Source organism: Castanea sativa, chromosome 12 (genome assembly GCF_040712315.1).
Source record: "Castanea sativa cultivar Marrone di Chiusa Pesio chromosome 12, ASM4071231v1".
Classification (NCBI taxonomy): Eukaryota; Viridiplantae; Streptophyta; class Magnoliopsida; order Fagales; family Fagaceae; genus Castanea; species Castanea sativa.
The window spans coordinates 14,403,200-14,424,062 of record NC_134024.1 but is presented as its reverse complement, the minus strand read 5'-3'; the positions used below and the strand labels follow the sequence as shown (position 1 = coordinate 14,424,062).

Genomic DNA, 20,863 nt, shown 5'->3' with positions numbered 1-20,863 from the left:
CTGTTATCTATTTGATGATGCCAAATTAGATATGAAAAAATTTGAGAGGTAATTAGGAAAGCCAAATTCAATCACGTTTTCTCTCTCACCTAATTCCGCTATATGAAAGCCAATTTATAAGTATCACTTTTTTTCTCCACTTTTTTTTGATAGGGTAGGCGGATTTAGGTAGGGGAGAGAAACCAATTCTTATTTGGATACACACTTGTCCACTTTGATACAACTTGCAAATTTATTAATGTGCAATTGAATTGCATTATTTACACACAAGTCCATTAATAATTAGTACTTAATGAAAAGTAATTCAATAACCACTTATTACGTGTTTAAATTCTGTCAAAATATGTGAGTAAGTATGTGATGTCCTAAACTTTTTAGGAAAGAAATATATGAACGTCAAGTTTGGCAATATAGTTGGCCAATTTGGCCCCACAGTAGGTCCACATGTAGCTCTCACCCCACATGAAAGAACTTGGAGTATTGTCCTGGGAGGCTGGGATTACCTTGCCTTAACTTCAATACAGTACTCCAAGTCTACAAGCCCTTGTTCTTTAATTTGGGGGCAGGTGGCATATGGGCTTAATATCGTTCACAAAAGACCATAATGCTCCAATCCTAAAAACCCCATGCATGGTTGGGTTTGATGTAATGACATCATACAATCTACTGGGCCTACTTTCACCAATATGAGTGTCGGGGACCTTTGGTCTTGACCGACACACTCCTTCGTTGAAGAGAACAAGTTAAAAAAGCAATGCAATTGGAACTTGGAAGTATCTTCTTTGATTGGACTATGGAATCGACCTCTTACAAGTCTGTGAAAACCCACATACATGGTGGAGCGGGCATAGAATACCATCTTGTTGAAATTAGGGCAGTTGAGGTTGAAATTGTCTTCTTGATAGATAATTTAGGTACACTTCTTTAAGAGTTATATTTTAGGTTCTCTAATTAAACAAAAAATCAATTATATTGTTGTATTTACCTATAAGTCACGTGGTTGAGTTTAATTATTTTTTCCAAAGATAAAATTGTTTGTATTATATTGGTCAATACAATCACACGGTTGAATTTAATCGCGTTACCTAAGATAGAGCACGTAAGAAATCATAACTATGTTTTACCTTTTTTATTTTTAAATTTTGATATTTAGGGAGGAGGAAATTTAAAATAGATACGGAAAGTTTGATTTTCCACCTATTATAAGTTGGAGTTCCTGATTGATTTTTTTTTTTTTTTTTATAAGTTGGAGTTTGAGTTTTTGACTTTCTTCATCACTTATTAGAGCATTCACATCAGTGGATGTAAAAGTTTCTAAAATAAACATAACTACCAAGTTTACACATTTTGAGCAAAAAAACACCCACATCAGTGGGTTTAAAAATGTCTAAAATTTTGTAAACCCATCCCCGAGCTACAGTAACCGTGTAAATTAACACGGTTACTGTAGCTCGTTTATACCATTATTTTATCATTTCCGTTCGCTCCTTTTTTTTCTCTCTCCTTTCCGTTCTCAACCAACCCAACTAAAACTCAACTCCTCATCCTCTTCTTTTTTCTCAGATGCCCACAAACACACCCACACACAAACACATCCACAGAAAATCAACACAGACACTTGCTCAAAAAAAAAAAAAAAACATAGATACACAAATACAGATCGGCGCTTGATCGGAGCGGTCGGAGCTTGGATCGGAGTGGATCAGAACTCGGATCAGTGCTTGGAGCGACTGGATCGGAGCGTATCGGAGTGGATCGATGCTCGGAGCGACTCGATCGGAGTGGATCGGAGATCGGATCGTGCTCGAAGCGACTGGATCGGAGCTCGGATCGTGCTCGAAGCGACTGGATCGGAGATCAGATCGTGCTCGGAGCGACTGAATCGGAGCTCGGATCGTGCTCAGAGCACTGGATCGGAGCTCAGATCGTGCTCGAAGCGACTGGATTGGAGCTCGGATCGTGCTCGGAGCACTAGATCGGAGCTCGGATCATGCTCGAAGCAACTAGATCGGAGCTCAGATTGTGCTGGATCAGAGCTCAGATCGTGCTGGATCGGAGCTCGGATCGTGCTTGGAGCACTAGATCGGAGCTCGGATCGTGCTTGGAGCACTAGATCCGAGCTCGGATCGTGCTTGAAGCGACTGGATCGGAGCTCAGATCGTGCTCGGAGCACTAGATTGGAGCTCGAATCGTGCTCGGAGCGACTGGATCGGAGCTTGGATCGTGCTCAGAGCACTGGATCGGAGCTCGGATCGTGCTCGGAGCGTTGATCTGGGTAGAAAGAGAGTGAGAGAGAGAGAGAGAGAAATGAAGAGAAGAAATGAAGAGAAGAAGGGAGAGAGAGAGAGAGAGAGAGAGAGAGAGAGAAAAAAAAAATTAATCAGAAATGAAGAGGCGCGCGTATAGGTAGTTGAGAGAATTAATAAAAAAAGTGAGGAAATTGATTATTTAATTAATAGAGGTGGTAGGATAGATGGACTGATATGGGTGTTTTGTATAAGTAAATGTGTAAAACCTTAAAAGTAGGTTTTTCCGTGTAAAATAGACAAAAAATTTAAACGAGCTGATGTGGATGCTCTTAGGAAGATTTAAAAAAATAATAATTATGCTATAAAGAAAAGCTCCACAAAAGTATTTTAGGGAATATGGTCAGATGGCGATGATTTTGCTAATAAAGTAATATTGTCTTCCTTTTTTTTTTTTTTTCTTTTTTCTTTTTTGACTCCTATCACCTATGCACCGATTTTTTTTTTTTTTTTTTTGAGTCCATTGATTGGTTAGGAAGAAAAGAAAGTAAAAAGAAAGTTAACAGGGGAAAAAAATCTTCATATGCGTGTGTTATGGACAAAACAACTGCTTTTTTTTTTCTCTATTTATTTATTTTTTAAGTTTTTTAAATTTTGCTCTAGACCAAATAGCAATGTCACATTCATCTTTTTTAGGACATATGTGATTCATGTTAGGAACATATGTCAATTTAGAATTGACTAATCCTTTGACAAAACGCACTTTACTTGTAATTTGGTAAATTTAGGATGTGTTTAATACTTCAAGGAACAAGGTTTCAAGTTTAAGTATTAAAGCCATGTAAGTCTGTTCAAGAATCAAGTGATGAAGTGCTGAATTTTAAAACTCGACAGTTAGTATCTATCAAGATTTAAAAAGCTGTTTCAACCCGAAACCTCGATAGCTGCTAAATAGATAAGCTATCTATTGAGGTTTATGAAAAACAGATTTTCAGTTCTGATTTTCATCCAATCCATGAATACATGTTTAGGTTTTCTTTTCTTACAGCCCTAAACATATATAAGGATTATTTTAAGGGCCGTAAAAGGATGCACAATTGCATAAGTGTGAAGCTAAGTTTTGTTCATGCAAATTATGATCAAAGATAGAATTTGCCCTAGTTTATCTCTTGAAGAAGCTACTGCGTTTATACGCCGTTGGGTTTTGTGACCAAGGAGTTTCGTGATCTTCATCGTATTGATGAATTGAAGAACTTTTGCAACCAACATCTTTCTCAAGTTGGTGATTAAGTCGCGTACTGGGATCCACGCATCTATTAATTAGTCACGTACTGGGAACCATACATTGAAAGGAAAGATTATCAATACAGAACAAGTCCAATTGGGTATTGGGGTAAGGGTTTAACTATAGGTTAGTATAAGATACTGAGATTCCTTTACTTGTAACCGCTTGTTATGATAATAGTAAATTCTAGGGAGTGGTGACCTTAAAATCACCCAGTGGGGTTTTTGCCTTGGAGATTTTTCTCATACATAAACAAATTACGGTGTCAACTTTAATTTTCGCTGCATATTTAATTAGTTGGTGATTTGTTTGTGCTACCACGCATATTGTATGTTAATCTGATTAATTAATCAACTTGATTAATTAATTGATTAATTCATCACAAAGGATCAATACATTCTTGACCTATCAAGTAGTATCAGAGCAGGCACACTCTGATTAGATTTTACTATTTGCTATGTGATCCATTGACCCCTGTTTGTCATGGATAGAGGATAGTCACTCATTATACCTCCTTTATTTAATGGCACTAACTATGCATACTAGAAAGTACACATGAGAGTTTTCTTACAATCTTTAGATGAGAAAGCGTGGCAAGCTGTGGAGATAGGCTAGACCAAGCCAAAGGAAGCACTAGCCGATTGGGATGATGTTAAGATCAAGGCGAAAAACTTCAACAGCAAGGCATTGAATTTTTTATTCAATGCGGTCACAAATGAGGAGTTCAAGAAAATATCCTCCACTGAAACTGCAAAAGAAGCATGGACCATCCTCCGGACAACCTATGAAAGAACCAAGGCTATCAATGATTCAAAGCTTCAGAGGCTCACTACAAGCTTTGAAAAGATCAAGATAGAGGAAAGTGTTCGATGAGTTCTATACCAAGCTCAAGGACATAGTAAACTCAGCCTATAATCTTGGGGAAACCATTCTCGAACCCAAGATTGTGAAAAAGGTGCTTAGATCTCTACCCGAGAGATTTCATGCCAAGATCACTGCTATTGAGGAATCAAAGGACATTGACAAAATTCCCTTGACAAAGCTGGTTGGCAATCTGCAGACCTATGAGTTGGGTTTGACAAGGATAAGGAATTCTAATAAGGGAAAGAGTATGGTATTAAAGGCCAAGAGCAGTGACACTGATGAGTCTTCTAACGATGAAAATTCTAAAATGAAATCCTACATTACACGGCACTTCAAAAAGTTTATGAAGAATGCCAATGCCAAAGGATTCAATAAAGACCGTAAGCAGTCCAATTCGTCTCAATTTAAGAACCAAGACAAAGGGAAGAAGGATGCTAGGAACGGCGGTCAGTACACTGTTCCCTCAAGATCAAAGTGCTTTAGATGTCAAGGTTTCAGTCACATAAAACAAGATTGCCCTACTTATCCCAAGATCATCAGGAAGAACAAGGCACTTGCTGCTACTTTGAGTGACACCAAGCCTAAGGATGATTCCGAAAATGAGGAGCTTGAACAAGAAAAAATCTCCACAAAGTTTGATGAAGCCAATTAGACTATTGGAGGACTGAGGTTTGAGAATAATTTCTTGGCTGAGAAAACCAAGAAGCTTGAGACAAAGCTGTTCCAAGTCAGAGCTCAGCTATAGAGGGCTTCAAGTGCAAAGCTTGATGAGATGCTCAGTATACAGAAATCTGCTTCCGATCGAACCGGTTTAGCGTATGATTTCTCTTCTCCCAATATTGCTTCTTCTAGTACTGCTATTTTTGTTTCTCGTACTAATAATGTTGAATTTAAAAACAATGATGTCAAAATTGTGTTAGCTAATGAGAACATAGAAAATGGTAAATCTATCTTAAGAGCACCCCCTAAGCTTGCTAAGAAAGAAACCAAAAACCCTAGGGCTAAGAAGGGCAATACCCAAAAGCCTAAACAGAAGAAGCAGCATCTCTATCATCATTGTGGAGCAGCTGGATATACTTGACCTAATTGCTATAAGTGACTAGCCACTCAACAAAGTAACAGTATGATCTTATTGGGAAACCAGAATTAGTTTCCATCCTCTCTTGCTCCTCTTGGAGATCTTCTCAAAGCCCTCATGTTCCTTTCGAACTTGAATGGTTGCAATTCTTCCTCCTCACTAACGGTTCAAGGGTTCTCTAAAAGGAAAGGTTCTTCTAAGGTGAGAAAGGAAAAAAACTCAAAGTGATTTTGTCACTTTTCTCTCTCTCCCTCTTTATTTTTGCTTGCATTACTTGTGTGTGTTTGCTTTCTTGTTTCGAGTCAGTCTAATTTTATGCATTGATTTGGTTAACATGTTTTTGTTTAATTGTTTTCAGTTTTGTTTTATTTTGATTTTCATAAAAATTAAAATTAAAAAAATTAGAAAATCAGAAACATACAAAAACAGTGTGTTTTTGTGTACATTGGTACTTGTGTACCTTGAATGGCCAATGAAACAAAATTTTCTAAACTTTGTATCTCTTGTAACTTAGATGAGCATTTTGATGCACAACTAAGCAAGTGAGCTTTGTGGCTCGTGTTTGTGATGAGTAAGATTAAGTAATCTCTTGTATTTAACACTCGTATCACTCTTTTTAACGGGTAGGACTAGAAAATCCTAAGAGAAAGGCATAAATAACCATCTCACCACTATTACCTGCCAATCATGAAATGACATGTGTATGCTTCGGTATAGCAAAAGTGCAATGTCAAAACTTAACATTCGTATCACTATTTTTGACGGGTAGGACTAGAAAATCCTAAGAGAAATGCATTAATAACCATTTCACCATTGTTGCCCACCAATCATGAAATGACATATGTATGCTTCGGCATAGAAAAAGTGCAATGTCAAAAACTTAACATAATTGGGTATTTCTTTTCTCTCTCTTATATGCCTATGCATGATATACTTTATAAAAGAAAATATGCAAAGAAAAATTAAAGCAAAAAGAATCAAAATGCTTTAAATGTGATTGCAAGCGTGTCTTCTAAGAGATATGGGAGTTATAGGATATACCTCGAAAGTGATAGTCTCCATCAAACAGTTATGATTGTGTGTGAGTTAAATGGATTTGCTCATATCTCAAATCGTCATAACATGTAGATGTTTGTGCAATCTTGTGATGTTTTTCACACACAACACGCAATATTCTTTGCTACTTTTAATACATGTGCAGGTACAATGTAATTTGGCCATCATAAAGTTTACATGTGCTAACGTATACTCACTAAACTGTCATGACTTGTTTTTTAAATATAAAATTGGTTAGACTTGTTTAGTTTGTGTGTGTGTATGCGTGTGTTTTTTTTTTTTTTTTGGATCTATGTGCTTAACATTTTATTTTTTTGGAGATGATTTTGAGAGCTTAAAATTTTGTTTGGATCCTTGGTTGTGTAGCATGCTTGATTACATTCATATCTATGTTTTTCTCTTCTTAAAAAACTGTTTTTAAGCAATCTCGACAGCTGCTAAACACCTCTCGATAGCTAGGCTATCTATCGAGCTCTTCAGCTTCTTTTTATCGCAATCTCAATAGCTTCTCGATAGCTTCTCGATCCATCGAGAAATTTTCTGTCTCCTCAATAGTTTCTCGATCCATCGAGCCCCTTTTGTGTAGACACCTCTCGATAGTTGTATCTGTCGAAGTTTAAAGCTCAACACCTCTCAATTTGTTGAGAATTATAGATTTCTATATAAACGGTCAACGCGAATTCTTTCTCATTTTTCTCGATCTCTCTCAACTCCTTTTGTCTTGTCACTTTCCCAAACACCTCTCAATCACTCTAAACCTCTTCCCCACTCAATCTTCGGTCTCAAGACCACTTTCTTCCTCTGGTATGATTCCTTTTCTCTTATTAATCATGCATTTCATATCTTTTGACCTAACTTTTGGGGGTTTTGCAATTTTTGGGATTTTTCCAAATTGATGAGGTTTTTGCAAAATTTTTGGGATGGGTTTTGTTTAAATAATCCTAATTGTTCGTGCATTGCATCACATTTGCATTATAACAATGTTTCATGCATCATAGACGTGTGCTATATGTATTGAATACATGTGTGCTGGTAGAATTGGATTAGGCTGAGCCCATGATGTTTTTACTTTTGCATGTCACATGTTCATGCATTTTTCATGCATACGTACCTTCAGCTATATTTATTTTATATTGATCTGTATTGGTGCTTTTCTGCGTGTTTCTTTCTCTCTCTCCTTTCTTTCGTTAGTTGCTCTATGGCACCTAAGCAAAAATCTGCTTTGTCTTGGAACCCTCTTCGTTCTGGGGCATCTACCTCTAATCCTACTCCTTCACATGTTAGGTTCCGTGATGATAAAGCCCGTAAGGACTTTTCGGAGGACTTTCCTGACGAGGCATTCATTCGGAACTCCAAGTCATCCTATCGAATTTTTCCGATACCGACCTTCCCACTGTCATCTACAGTAGGGGTTGAGAGTCACTGTGTGGCATCCTGGTCATGTGTCTTTCCCTGATCATACAGGATTTTTACTCCAATATGCACAGATTTGACTATTTTGTACCTTATTTTATTACTGGCGTTTGCGGTACGCGCATTGTAGTCACTCCAGATCTTATATCCAAGGTGCTACATGTCCTGAAGGTAGCGTATCCTGACTACCTCGGTTATGATCGTCTTAGGACCATGTCCAAAGATGAACTCATGTCTCTATTCTATGAGACACCTTCTTCTTATGGTGATCATCAAAACACCCATTGCTCGACATTTGCTAAAGGTCCGAGATTCCTTAACATGGTGATGACATTCGTTCTCCATCCATTGTCTCACTATAACTCTATCACAGAGCCTCGTGCTCAATTTTTGTTATCCCTCTTAGAGCACATTTCTATTGACTTCCATTCTCACTTTATTCTATCCCTCATAGATTTCTATAGGGATACGGCAACCCGTGATAAACTCAATTTTCCTTCGGCTATCACGCTGATCATTCGCTATTTTTCTGTCTCCTATCCCAAGTCGGACCACTTCTTTGTTATGTGTGCTATAGACGCTGCTACCGTTAAACGGAGCGAGGCGCAACTTCGACCGAGGCGAACACAAACCGGGACGGCGACTCCTCCGGCTTCTTTAGCTCCATCCACATCCACTCCTTCCTCTTCTGCAGGCGATGTGACTCTTAATGCGATCATGGCGCAGCTTCAGCGTATAGATGCTAGCATTAACACTCTTAGTAATGATTTATGTTAGGTGAACACCTGTGTTGGTCATATTGCACAACGATAGGCTCACTTTGGTGTCTTCGTCGAGTCTCCCTCTTCTTATCTAGAGGCATCTGAGGAAGAGGATGATGATGGTGACTCTGATGGTGATGATGCTGAGGATGAGGATGCTAGCTCTTCCAGTGCTGATGAGATGACTGCTTGAGTTACTTACCATTTGTCATTCGTGACAAAAAGAGGAAGTAATTTTGGGATGAGAGTAGTCATGTATTTAGAGGGAGCGTTAGCATAAGGGATTTTTGTTAGAGGGAGTGTCTATACTTTGAGGGATGTAGTGAGAACTTATGTATCTTTTCTTTTCTTTATCTTTTAGATACTTAGTTCATGTACCTTTGGTCTTGTGACCACTTTGTGATAGCAAACCTTGTACTTATTGTTGATATGTGTGTGTGTGTGTGTGTTATTACATTTTCACCTATCTCTTCATGTGTTGTTTCTTTTCTCCATTTATACACATGCTTCTTATTACTTGTATACAATCTTTTTATTTCTGTTTCACACTAAAATGCCGTGATGAATTTTGTTTAAAGTGTTTTAGAAATACTGATTGTTAAAGTCTTCCTTGCCATGAACTCTCTTCTTACAAAGTTTTTCAAGAGTTTGTGTTAGGATAGATTTTATTGTATTCAACAAGAAAGTATGAGTTGAGTGATTTATGACTTCTCTCATATGTTCATTTGTTTGTTGTGGTTTTGTCACAGATTGCCAAAGGGGGAAAATTGTTAGGACATATGTGATTCATGTTAGGAACATATGTCAATTTAGAATTAGCTAATCCTTTGACAAAACGCACTTTACTTGTAACTGGGTAAATTTAGGATATGTTTAATACTTCAAGGAACAAGGTTTCAATTTCAATGAACAAGGTTTCAATTTCAAGTGTTAAAGCCATGCAAGTTTGTCCAAGAATCAAGTGATGAAGTGCTAGATTTTAAAACTCAACAGCTAATATCTATCAAGGTTTAAAAAGTTGTTTCAGCCCAAAGCTCGATAGCTACTCGATAGATAAGCTATCTATTGATGTTTATGAAAAACAGATTTTCAGTTCTAATTTTCATCCAATCCGTGAATACATGTTTAGGTTTTCTTTTTTCACAACCTTAAACATATATAAAGATTATTTTAAGGGCTGTAAAAGGATGCACCGTTGCAGAAGTGTGAAGCTAAGTTTTGTTCATGCAAATTGTGACCAAAGACAGAATTTGCCCTAGTTCATCTTTCTCTTGAAGAAACTACTGTGTTTATATGCCGTTGGGTTTTGTGACCAAGGAGTTTCATGATCTTCATCGTGTTGATGAACTGAAGAACTTTGCAGCCAACATCTTTCTCAAATTGGTGATAAAGTCGCGTACTGGGATCCGCGCATTTATTGGTTAGTCACGTACTAGGAGCCATGCATTAAAATGAGAGATTGTCACTACAAAACAAGTCCAATTGAGTATTGGGGTAAGGGTTCAACTGTAGGTTTGGTATAAGATACTAGGATTCCTTGTAACCGTTTGTTGTCATAATAGTGAATTCTCGGGAGTGGTGACCTTAAAATCACCTGGTGAGATTTTTGCCTTGGAGGTTTTCTCCATTCATAAATAAATCACCGTGTCAACTTTAATTTTTACTGCATATTTAATTAGTTGGTGATTTGTTTGTGCTGCCACGCATATTGTATGTTATTAATTAATTAACTTGGCTAATTAATTGATTAATTCATCACATAAGGTCAATACATTCATGGCCTATCAATCTTTATCCCACATAATAGTCACATTGTGTGGAAGGAGCCAGAATGTCTTTGATTAGATATGACTTGATTGATTTGAGGCCACTTAAAAGTGGAAAAAAGAGAACCCAAAACCATGCAACCAAATGAGAACTGAATTTGGTTCATCATCATCATCTATTCAAAACGTGTAACATGCTGTTTATATGCTTGTAACCTTCATGGACAAACGGTCTTCGCAGAGATTGCAAGAAACAAGCTTCTGGAAATGGATCCTAGTAACAGTGGGAATTATGTTTTCTCCGCAAATGTTTATGCCAGTTCAGATAGATGAGATGATGTTATTAAAATTAGAGAGTTGATGGTTGAAAGCAATGTCCAGAAGCCATTTGGTTGTAGTTCATCGATGTAAATGCTACAAAATTGTCTAACTCCCAAGGGTATCTGTGCCTTATTCAATCTTAAATGAGGAACCATCATGTATGGCATCTCAAACTATGAACCTCACCAGAACATTTCATTTAGTGTATTGGTAGTGTTAGTAAAACCAAATGAGTATTAACCATAGCACTAAATATCTGGAGGTCTGGACCTTACCCACAAATCAACCTGTTTGCCGCTGGGACCAAGATGTTTTTTGTTGTATCAAATTGTCAGCTGTGTTGGTGCTGGAAATTATTTTAGTGAGGGAACCAACCGCATTTGGGATTTTGGATTCTTTTGAGAGGACAAATTCTGATGGATGTGCCCTGCACAGACTTAGAAATGGGTTGCATTATATGAAACAAACAAAGAAATGAATTGAAATAAAACAGAGCTAGGACAACCATAATATAAACTTACTGTGGTGTTAGTTAACTTAATTGATAAAATTTTTTATGGTAGAATAAAAAATCTTAGTTTCAATTTTCTTCTACACCAAAAACCAATTCATATATTAATTTAATAATAAAAAGTGTAATCATTAAAGCCGATGTTATGAATGTAAACTCTATAAATAATAATAGTAATATAACATAATTGTCTATGATTCAATCTATATACAAAAGGACAATATAAGCTTTTGGTTTTTATTGCCAACACGCCTTATTAGCTTATGACAAAGCTTGAGCAAATAGCTTATGACAACGCTGATAGGTGCTTTTCCTCCCGACCGCCACGCCTATGTGTTTATTTCATAAATTATTTTGTTGGTATTGATATTGAACTTCAGTTTTTGGTTTATTCTTTAATGCTGGTAGGAAATTACCTACAAACAAATGAACCATCAATAGCCAAAAAGCATATAAGAAAGAAACAGAAGTCATTATGCCTATAAATTAATAAACTAATAAATGACTTTTCCAGAAAGTTGGAACAAATTCTGTAGTAATTAACAATTCAAAGTAGTACTTAAAGTCATATTTTGCATCTAGCTTACCAATTCTACAAGACCACTAAACTCAAGGTGACTTTTTTTCACTAGTTAAGAACAAAACCAAAGGCAAAGAAGCTGTTAGCCGCCATGAATTATTAGTCACACCATCGCCAAAGGGAAAGTTTTAAAAAAAAACATAATTAAAAAAAAAAAACACAAAACACAAAAAAATTTCATTCCTTTGATAATTCATTCTTTAAGTGATACAAGCTTGTATGGGAAAATTAGGCCTTCTCTATAACCAAAAACAAAAAAGGTATGTTCAAAAAAACAAGATGGAAAGAAAAGAAATGGTCCTTATAATTTTCACTTCTTTTGAGAGTCTAATTCTCTATATTACATATTCCATGTTGGAATTGGAAAGGCTTATTTACCAAGAGTATAGCTCAATGATAGTCTTCAATTCCTCCATAGAAAAGAAGGTAGGTTCAAATCTCCTTTCTCTCTCTCTCTTGTCATAAGAAAAAAGAAGGCAAAGACTTATCTCCCTGAAAACTACTTCAACATCGATCGATCGATCATGAGCTGCTTGTCTGGGAGGGAGTGATGATCTTGATGACCAGTCCAGGGAACACATCATCCGGGTCATGGATATGCGGGTTACGCTCCACGATAAACGGGTCGCCGCACTTGTCGCTGATGGTGTGGAGGGTCTCACCCTCCCCCACCACATAGATTTCATCACATGGCCGGTTGTTCAAGAACTGGTTTCCTCTCACAGTACTACTTTCATCAGTGACAGTCTCCCTTATAGAGGCCAACAAGATCAAACCTAACAAGGTTATGGCACAATACCATGATGCTGAATCGGCTATGGATATTGATGCCTTCATGGCTTTGGTTGTTGAAGAGTTTGCCATAAAAAAATATGGGTTTTGAACTTATTATGAAACAGAAGTCTTTTTAGAGCGTATATATATATATATGGAAAGTTGTGTCTCTCCCTAGTCTATATACGTGTGTGTATGTGTCATATTATATATTATGCAAAACACAAACACGTATAGAGAGAGGGGTCGTTGGCCGTTTGCGTTGGAAGTAAATTGGGTTAAACGACTTGACTTGGTTCTAGTCTTCTAATGTTTGAAATTTGAAGGTTAAAATGAATTGCTTTCTTACTCAAAAAATTGCTGAAAATGACCTTAATGATATTTTTAAGGATTAGGTATTTGGTCTTGCAGAGAATAGGAAAGCTCAATTAGTTATTATAGATTTGTATAAAAATTATGACATGTGGGTTGTCTATAATAAGCCAATTAGATACGTTTCACCTTATATTTAAAGATATAATGAGAATTAGTTTGACAAGTGCAATTAAATATTTTTTTTTTATATAAGTTTTTGAATATTGTTGGTTGCTAGCTTGAAGTGCAATTTTTTGAAACATATAGAAATAATGTATTTGGTGAAACAACTTTTAGGATGAGAAACATTTGTTGTACAGATGTTCAACCAGTAGGTCCAGTTCCCAGTAGATATACATACACATAATTGGGTGTTAGAAAATAATTCTAGTGGTCAACCAATTATAATAGAATTTGCATGCTAATCATGCTCTAATCTTATATTAGCAGTGCAAAAACAGAAAAAATTATGTTAAAGGGTCCTATAACATGGTTATGATCGAATTTGATGAATGGTGATCAATAGAATTATATTATATTGAGGTTGTGGAGTGAAATCAACTTTCAGGAAAAATATGAGCACATATTAAATGAATTCAACAGATACCCATCATCTTTTTTTCTCAGGACACATTAAAAGATCAAGCTAACAGACAGCATGGGTTTGCAAATTAAGATTATTCAAAAGCTACTAGGTATCAAAAAAAAAAGCTACTAGAAAGGATACCGTGACATAGGTCATTGTCAAATTAAACACACCATATAATTTGAAATTAACTTTTTAAATCTTAGTAATATTTAAAATAATTCAAATGACTATTTTTTATATAAAAAGAAAATTGTCACTTTAATTAGACAAATAATGACCACATGAACAACATAGGAGTCAAAACATAATTACAGTCATTGATTCTCGTCTAACACATATGTTCATAGAATTTTTTTTTTTTTTTTTTTTTTGGTCCTATAAAAGTGATGGAAATATAAAAGAATTGTTTTTAACTACCACAAGATTTAAAAAAAAAAAAAAAAAAAAAGTCATGGCATAGCTAGGAAGTGTGTTTATGTTTAATAATGGCTCATAACTGAGGGGGTATATTTGCATTTAACCCTTAAAAAAATGAATTTAGGTATATACTGAAAATGGGCATATTAGAAATTTTACTTTGGAAAAAATTTAGTTACAAAACTAGTTGTACCTTAAAGCTACAACATTACTCAATAAAATAAATATTACTGCATATTTTGAAAATCTAACCGTTAAATTGCATGTTCTTTACGCTCTTAATACACATGTCAAATTTTGTGTCAATAAGATATTATTTATTATATAATCTATAAGCTTATATATTATGCATAATTTTAAACTAAAAAAATTGCAATTTAAACAATTTATTAATGACATAGCTATTGATTTTTAATTTTCTAAAACTTTTGCAAGCATGGAAGATATAAGAAGAAGATGTAATCTAATGGTAAATTTGTCAAAATGTACCTCAAATAAAAAAATATTGAATAAAATTGTAGTTTTAGACTATAAACGATTTTGTAACTAAACTTTGTACATTTCATAATAACATATTGAGAAGAAGGATAGAGAGGTGGGAAAAATATTCTATTTGTGTTTGTGTAGAGAAGAGGCCAATTGCATGAAAGAGTTGCGGTCTCCCCCAATCACCACCTATGGTGAAAACTACAAATTTCAATCATCATTCATAAACTTCTAATCAATCATTCAAACCAATGAACAACTAACCTAACCCAAAAGCTAGGGAATATCGAGTTTTGGGCCAGGCACGGGGACCAAGATAGGTTTTGAGACTTTGCCTCTTGGCGTGCTCAACCAAAATTGGCTTTATGGGATAAGTCATAAGCTGACCAAGTCATTCACACGTTTAGATTAGGATTTGGGGACCAAATCAACTCTTGGAACCAAAGGTCCAAGAGCCATCATTCTCATTCTCCAAGAGCAATCATTCTCGATTTAGTAAATTCCATGGTTAAAACTTAAAAAGTTTCTACATATTGGAGGGTTTGATTAAAATTTTGGAAAGTTTCAATATTTGGATTAAATGGGTTGTAGAAAGTGAAGTCAGAAGAGGTATTCGGGGTTGGTTTTAGATGTGGCAAAAGGATGTGGCTAGAAAATTATGGTCCAAATGATTGTGATATTTTTCTCCAAGGATATTATATTTAAATTGATTTTTCCCATCATTTTATCAAAATGTTTATTATGGACTAAAAAAAGGGAAGAATAAATCTTAAAACTCTGACCTCATAATAAAGAGACCACAATATTTTTTTTTAATAATTAAAGAGACCACAATTGGGAGAAAGCTTATCAAAAAGGCTAAAATTAGAAATCCCCATATGCTACAGTTGTAATATTTTTATTTTTTATTGCTTGTAGTTTGGTGCCTTCAAGCTTTTTTTTTTTTTTTTTTTCTCTCAAGCATTGATGGAGAGAAAAGATAGCAAGAAAATAATATTATTACATATGTTAAAATAGACAATGAAATGCAGGTTTTTCCTTCACATGGTTCTACACTGGACTATGCCTAATTAATGGCGGTCCAAATCATACTTGAATTAGATCTGTTTTTAAGGCCTTGAATTGGAGCTTTTAATTTCTAATAAATGCCAAAATTAAAATTTTGATCTTAAGCCCGTGCATGCTCTAAATTAAGTAGCTTTTCTGAATTTTTTTTTTTTTTTTTTATTAAACCTTTTCTGGATATTGGTGTATGACATTGTGTCCATTTCAAAAAATTTAAGCTGATGTTTCTAATTTTCTATGACTCATTTCAGCTTTGTAAAAGGAGGGGGAAAAAGTTATTTTTCTCCGCTAGTCCTCTCAATGGAGCCCATAAACTAATGCTAGTTTACCGGCTTGGTAATACAATTAGTCACCATTCCTGCTTTTTTAATTTTGGATTTAACTTACCTTTAGTACTTTCTTTAATTAGACATCTCTTTTTATTTTAAATATATAATGACAAGTGATAGTGGGTTTAATATCTACCTTTTATTTATTTAGTGGGTGATGTAGCAATTTTTCATTAAATCAAAAAGAGATTTAAGTTAAAAAAGAATTAGAGGTAAGTCAAACCCTTAAATTTTAACCCTTCCATACTAGCTAATTAATGGCGTTTTAGCAAGGAGAAAGGGGGAACAAAGGGCCAGCTAATTGTGACATCTCAAGGCCATTTCATATTGAGTTGTTGAGAATTTTAAACTTTTAAGATTTTTAAGTTTTTTTTCTTTTTGAGAAATTAAACTCATAGAAATTTTCATTAATCGATATTTAAGTTTTTCTGATTAATGTTGTCGATTCTATTGCAATGGCCATTCCCATTTGTCCATTGAAACAGAATATTTCTATATCTATCTATTCTGACAAATTGTATTAGGATTTAGGACTATATTATATTATATTATATTATATTATATATATATATATATATAAACAATGGACTAAAAAAAAGGTTAACATGATAATTTAGTAATCACTTCAATCTTCTCTTTTCACTTTCTTTCTGAACATCAAAACAAATGGGCACAACAATATGCCAAACAAAATAAAATGAAAAGGTAAAATAAAATTCGACAACCTTTTTAGTAGAGAAGAGAAAATCCTACTGGGCACAAATAAGGAAAATTATAGAACACTCCGGGAGTACCATAATACGTGCTCTCCCCTCTCACATAAATTGTGAGTCTCACCATAAATTTAATTAATGAAACTTACAATTATGGAAAAGAGAGAAATACGCAATTATAATACTCCGAGAGTACTCAATAATTACCCCACAAATAACATGTCAAACAAAATTAGAATAGACATGTCAACTAAATTAAAAATCTATTGCTCAAACTTTTGTTAAAAAATACTCATGTCTTTTAATTTGTTTCACTAATCACTATCCTTCATTATTGCTCCATAATGGTGTCAAGTTACAATCTATCATTGTGAGGAAGTGACAGGATAGGAATCATTGATACATGCATGAATCACATGAGCAATTGTTGGGCACTAACTTAGTTTAAGAATTAATCAAGTATTTCAACGAAATATTTACTGCTACAAGATTGGAAGTAATTGCAATAGCATACTTTCATATAAAAAAATAAAAATAAAAATAAAAAGTTGCAGGAGCATAACTTTATTCCTATTCTCATCAACTAGAAGACTAAAACCACCAAAGCTAATCCTCAAACTCATTTGTGACAGGGCTTTATTTTTGCTGTCTCAAAAAAAGGTCTTTATTTTTTGTTATAACGTTGAAGGTGACCCTAAGATTAGTGAAGAGGTTTATAATGATATCAAAGTAATATCAAGTCCTGATTCTCAATATATATATGGTCAGGTTCAAGTTACATCTGGTGTAACTCTAAGCAATGTTACACCACCGAATAACTTGTTATAGAATTCGTATTTTGAAAATCTCACCGTTGAATTACATGTTCTATATGTTCTTAACAATCATGTCAATTTTCATGTCAATTGGATGTTATTTACCATTTGATCCATAAACTCATTTTTTATGCATTATTTTAAACTACAAAAATTTGAATTTAAAAAATTTATCAATGACATGGAAATTAATCTTTGATCACCTTGAAATTTTGCAAGCATGGAGAATATACGAAGATAATGTAATCTAACGGTAGATTTGTTAAAATTTACTTCCAATTAAAAAATATTGAATGGTGTAACTTCACAAGAGTTACACCTTTTGTGAACCGTTGATTACTATTAGATCTAAGGGTCAAAAAAATTCACAGTAGTATCATTATTACTCCCTATAAATTAGTGATTTAGGCATTAACTCTTCTTATTAAAGAAAAAATTACACTGCATTAACTCTTTTTTTCATCCATATCATCATCTTCTTCCTCTTGTCTTTCTTTTTGCACTATACTTTCAAGCCTCCATCATGAATGGTGGTTGGAATAATTCTGAAAATAACATCTCAAGTCTTTTCTTCTTCTTAGGCTCATTGTTGGAAAAAAATTCTAAAAGCAACTCTCAAGTACTTTTCTTCTTACTAGGCTCACTGTTGAAAGAATTCTGAATATAACGGCTCTATACATAAAATATATATATATTAGTCAAGATTCTCTCTTAAAGTTAATGTAAAAGTTCTTCTCATAGTTCCTCCACAAAGAAATTTCTTCAATAGAAAACGTGTCATCCACTTAAAACTCCTTTATAGATACAAGACTATTATTAATGGTGGTAATGGAAATTCAAATTTAAGAAAATTAGGAACACCCTCAATCAAAGATAGGAACACCCTAAAAAAAATTTATTTTTTCAACAAAAAAAAAGGCAAAAAAATAAAATTTGAACTAAAATCTGAAGGAAAAAAAAAGTGTAACAGAGCAAGCGGCAAACCCATAGATTCTCAAAAAAAAAAAAAAACGGACGGCAAGCCCAACAGATGGTAGCAAACCCAGTAACCCACGGATTCTCCAAAAAAAAAAAAAAAAAAAAAAAAAAAAAAAAAAAAAAAAACCTAACCTAGTATACTAAAATCATATCAAGCCAAACACTTCACACTTCACACTTCACAGACGCAAAAAATTTCACAGACGCAACAACCAACGGAACGGACGACGGAGTAGGAGATCACCAGATCGGGCCGACTCAAACTCGATCTTCCATTCAAACTCGATCACCAGATCGGTCTTCCTCAGTTCCTCGCCTTGCCTCGCCACTGTGCCCGATCGGTCTTCCTCAGTTCCTTGCCTAGCCACTGTGCCCGACGGCGCCGCCCCTCAAGTATTTCATCTCTGTGACTCTGTCTCAGTCTCTCTACTCTTTATCTGAAGAGTGAAGAGGGAAGATGAAAGTGAAAAAATGAGACTCTCTCTCTCTCTTTTAAGACTTTGAACTGAGAACTGATTGTCTTTCTTTTTTTCTTTTTTTTTGTGATTGTCATTTGTCTGCTTTTGCCTTTTGGTTAGTATGCTTTATAAATTTTTATTAATATTTGCACTGTTTTTGGAGTTCGTTGGTATTGATGTTGGTATGGTGAGATAAATTAATTGTCTGTGTTGGTGTCTTTTGGTAAAATACAATTAATTGGCTTTATCTGATTGACTCTAATCTTATGATTGGGGCCATAGGCATTGGGGCCTGTTAAATTGGGAGTGAATGGGGTGTGGTTGTTTGCTAGTGCAATAGTACAACTAATAATTAATAAACAATCATTTAATTAACTAATAATTAATTGGAGGAAGTAACTAATAAACAAAAAGTAATAATTTAATTAACCAATATATTATAAAAGACAAACAAATTAAATTATGATACTCTAATAGGTTAAACAATAATTAATAATTTTATAATTAATGAAACAACAATATAACAAATTATAGTTCCTTTCCAGGTTTTTACTTTGAAATTAGTTTGTTTCATTAGTTTTCGTAGGTCATCATATCTTGTGCTATTTACATATTTTACTGCATGATATGTTTGTTGCATGTTTAACCTAGATCTACATAATTGACCTAAGTTTATTGTTTATTCTTTTACTAGAATTATGGACAAATATTTGATAAGAAAACCATGTACCCAAAAAAAATATTCCTGGAAAAAATTTTTAGGAACACCTTGGAAAAAATTCCTAGAGCTGCCACAGTTCACCGCAATAGTTTTAGAGCACATGTGGTCTCCTCAACATCAACTATGAAATTACCTAGTAACACCAGACAATAAACAAAAGAGAAACTCTGTGGCTGCTTTCCAACCCAACTATGAGAATTTTATGAATGGTGTAGGCCTGAAAGTATAGTGCAAAAAGAAAGACAAGAGGGATGGAAAAAAAAAAAAAAATTTAATGCTGTGGTTTTTTTTTTTCCTGTAATAGGAAAAGTTAATATCTAAATCACTAATTTCTAGGGAGTAATAATTATATTACTATGAATTTTTTTTAACCCTTAGATCTAATAGTAATCAATAGTTCACAAAAGGTGTAACTCTTGTGAAGTTACACCAGGTATAACTTAAACTCATCCATATATATTAGACCTTCTAGAATAACAAAGTCCAATCTTCAATCCCCCTCTCCATTAATTATAATTATAACAATTGAATTATTTTAAATAAATAAAAAAACTCTGCGGCCTTGGAAAGTAACAATTGAATCACGTAATTTCCACCTTGTATGTTTTTTTTTTTTCTAATAAAAGTAATGGAACTCTAACAAAAATATCAATTGATTTATTTTAAATACCATCATCATTTAAAAGTTCAATTTTGTAGCAGATGATGTATTTGATAATGACCCAAATCAAAGGGTTGTATTTGCATTTTTCAAATAATAATTGTCCTTCTAAATAAATTCCTAGTGTTATGAGCTTGGGTGACAAGCCTACAAATAGGCGGGTGGCAAGATTTCTCTTATACGCCACACGTACCCCTTATCCAATCAAATTGGATTCTTTAATTAAGGGTATTAAGCTACTTCTGATAGTATCATGTTGTGTGCAAGTGTAATGCTTAAAACAGGAACTGAAAAACATGAAGAAAAAAAAAATACTTGGAACTGAAATATTCTTACTCTCTTTAGTCTTTATGAGATTAAATTGCTAAAATGCAAAAGAAATTAGATAAGTTTGGGATATATATTTTTTAATAAATTTGGAGATACTCCCAACCCAAACATTTCTTTTCTGATTCTCAAGTAAGAGCATTGAAAGAACCGAATTGACAGAAGTGGACCGAAATGGATTAAATAGATCAAATTAGACTGAACTGGACCTAACTGGACTGAACTGGACCTAATAGACCAAGATGGACCGAATAGGACCAATATAGATTGAGGTGGACTAAATAGACCAAAATGA

General features: G+C 34.3%; 1 protein-coding gene across 1 annotated transcript; it reads right to left on the bottom strand.

Annotated features, from left to right (window-relative positions):
* Positions 1 to 12,080: 12,080 nt before the first annotated feature.
* On the bottom strand, positions 12,081 to 12,817 carry LOC142620951 (uncharacterized). The gene has a single exon (XM_075794273.1). It carries the CDS (start codon positions 12,743 to 12,745, stop codon positions 12,404 to 12,406), a length of 342 nt encoding a protein of 113 aa, XP_075650388.1. The 5' UTR covers positions 12,746 to 12,817; the 3' UTR covers positions 12,081 to 12,403.
* Positions 12,818 to 20,863: the final 8,046 nt, after the last annotated feature.

What these genes read in the sequence shown, in the direction of transcription:
- LOC142620951 (XM_075794273.1), bottom strand. Translation starts at nt 12,745, where the DNA reads ATGGCAAACTCTTCAACAACCAAAGCCATGAAGGCATCAATATCCATA.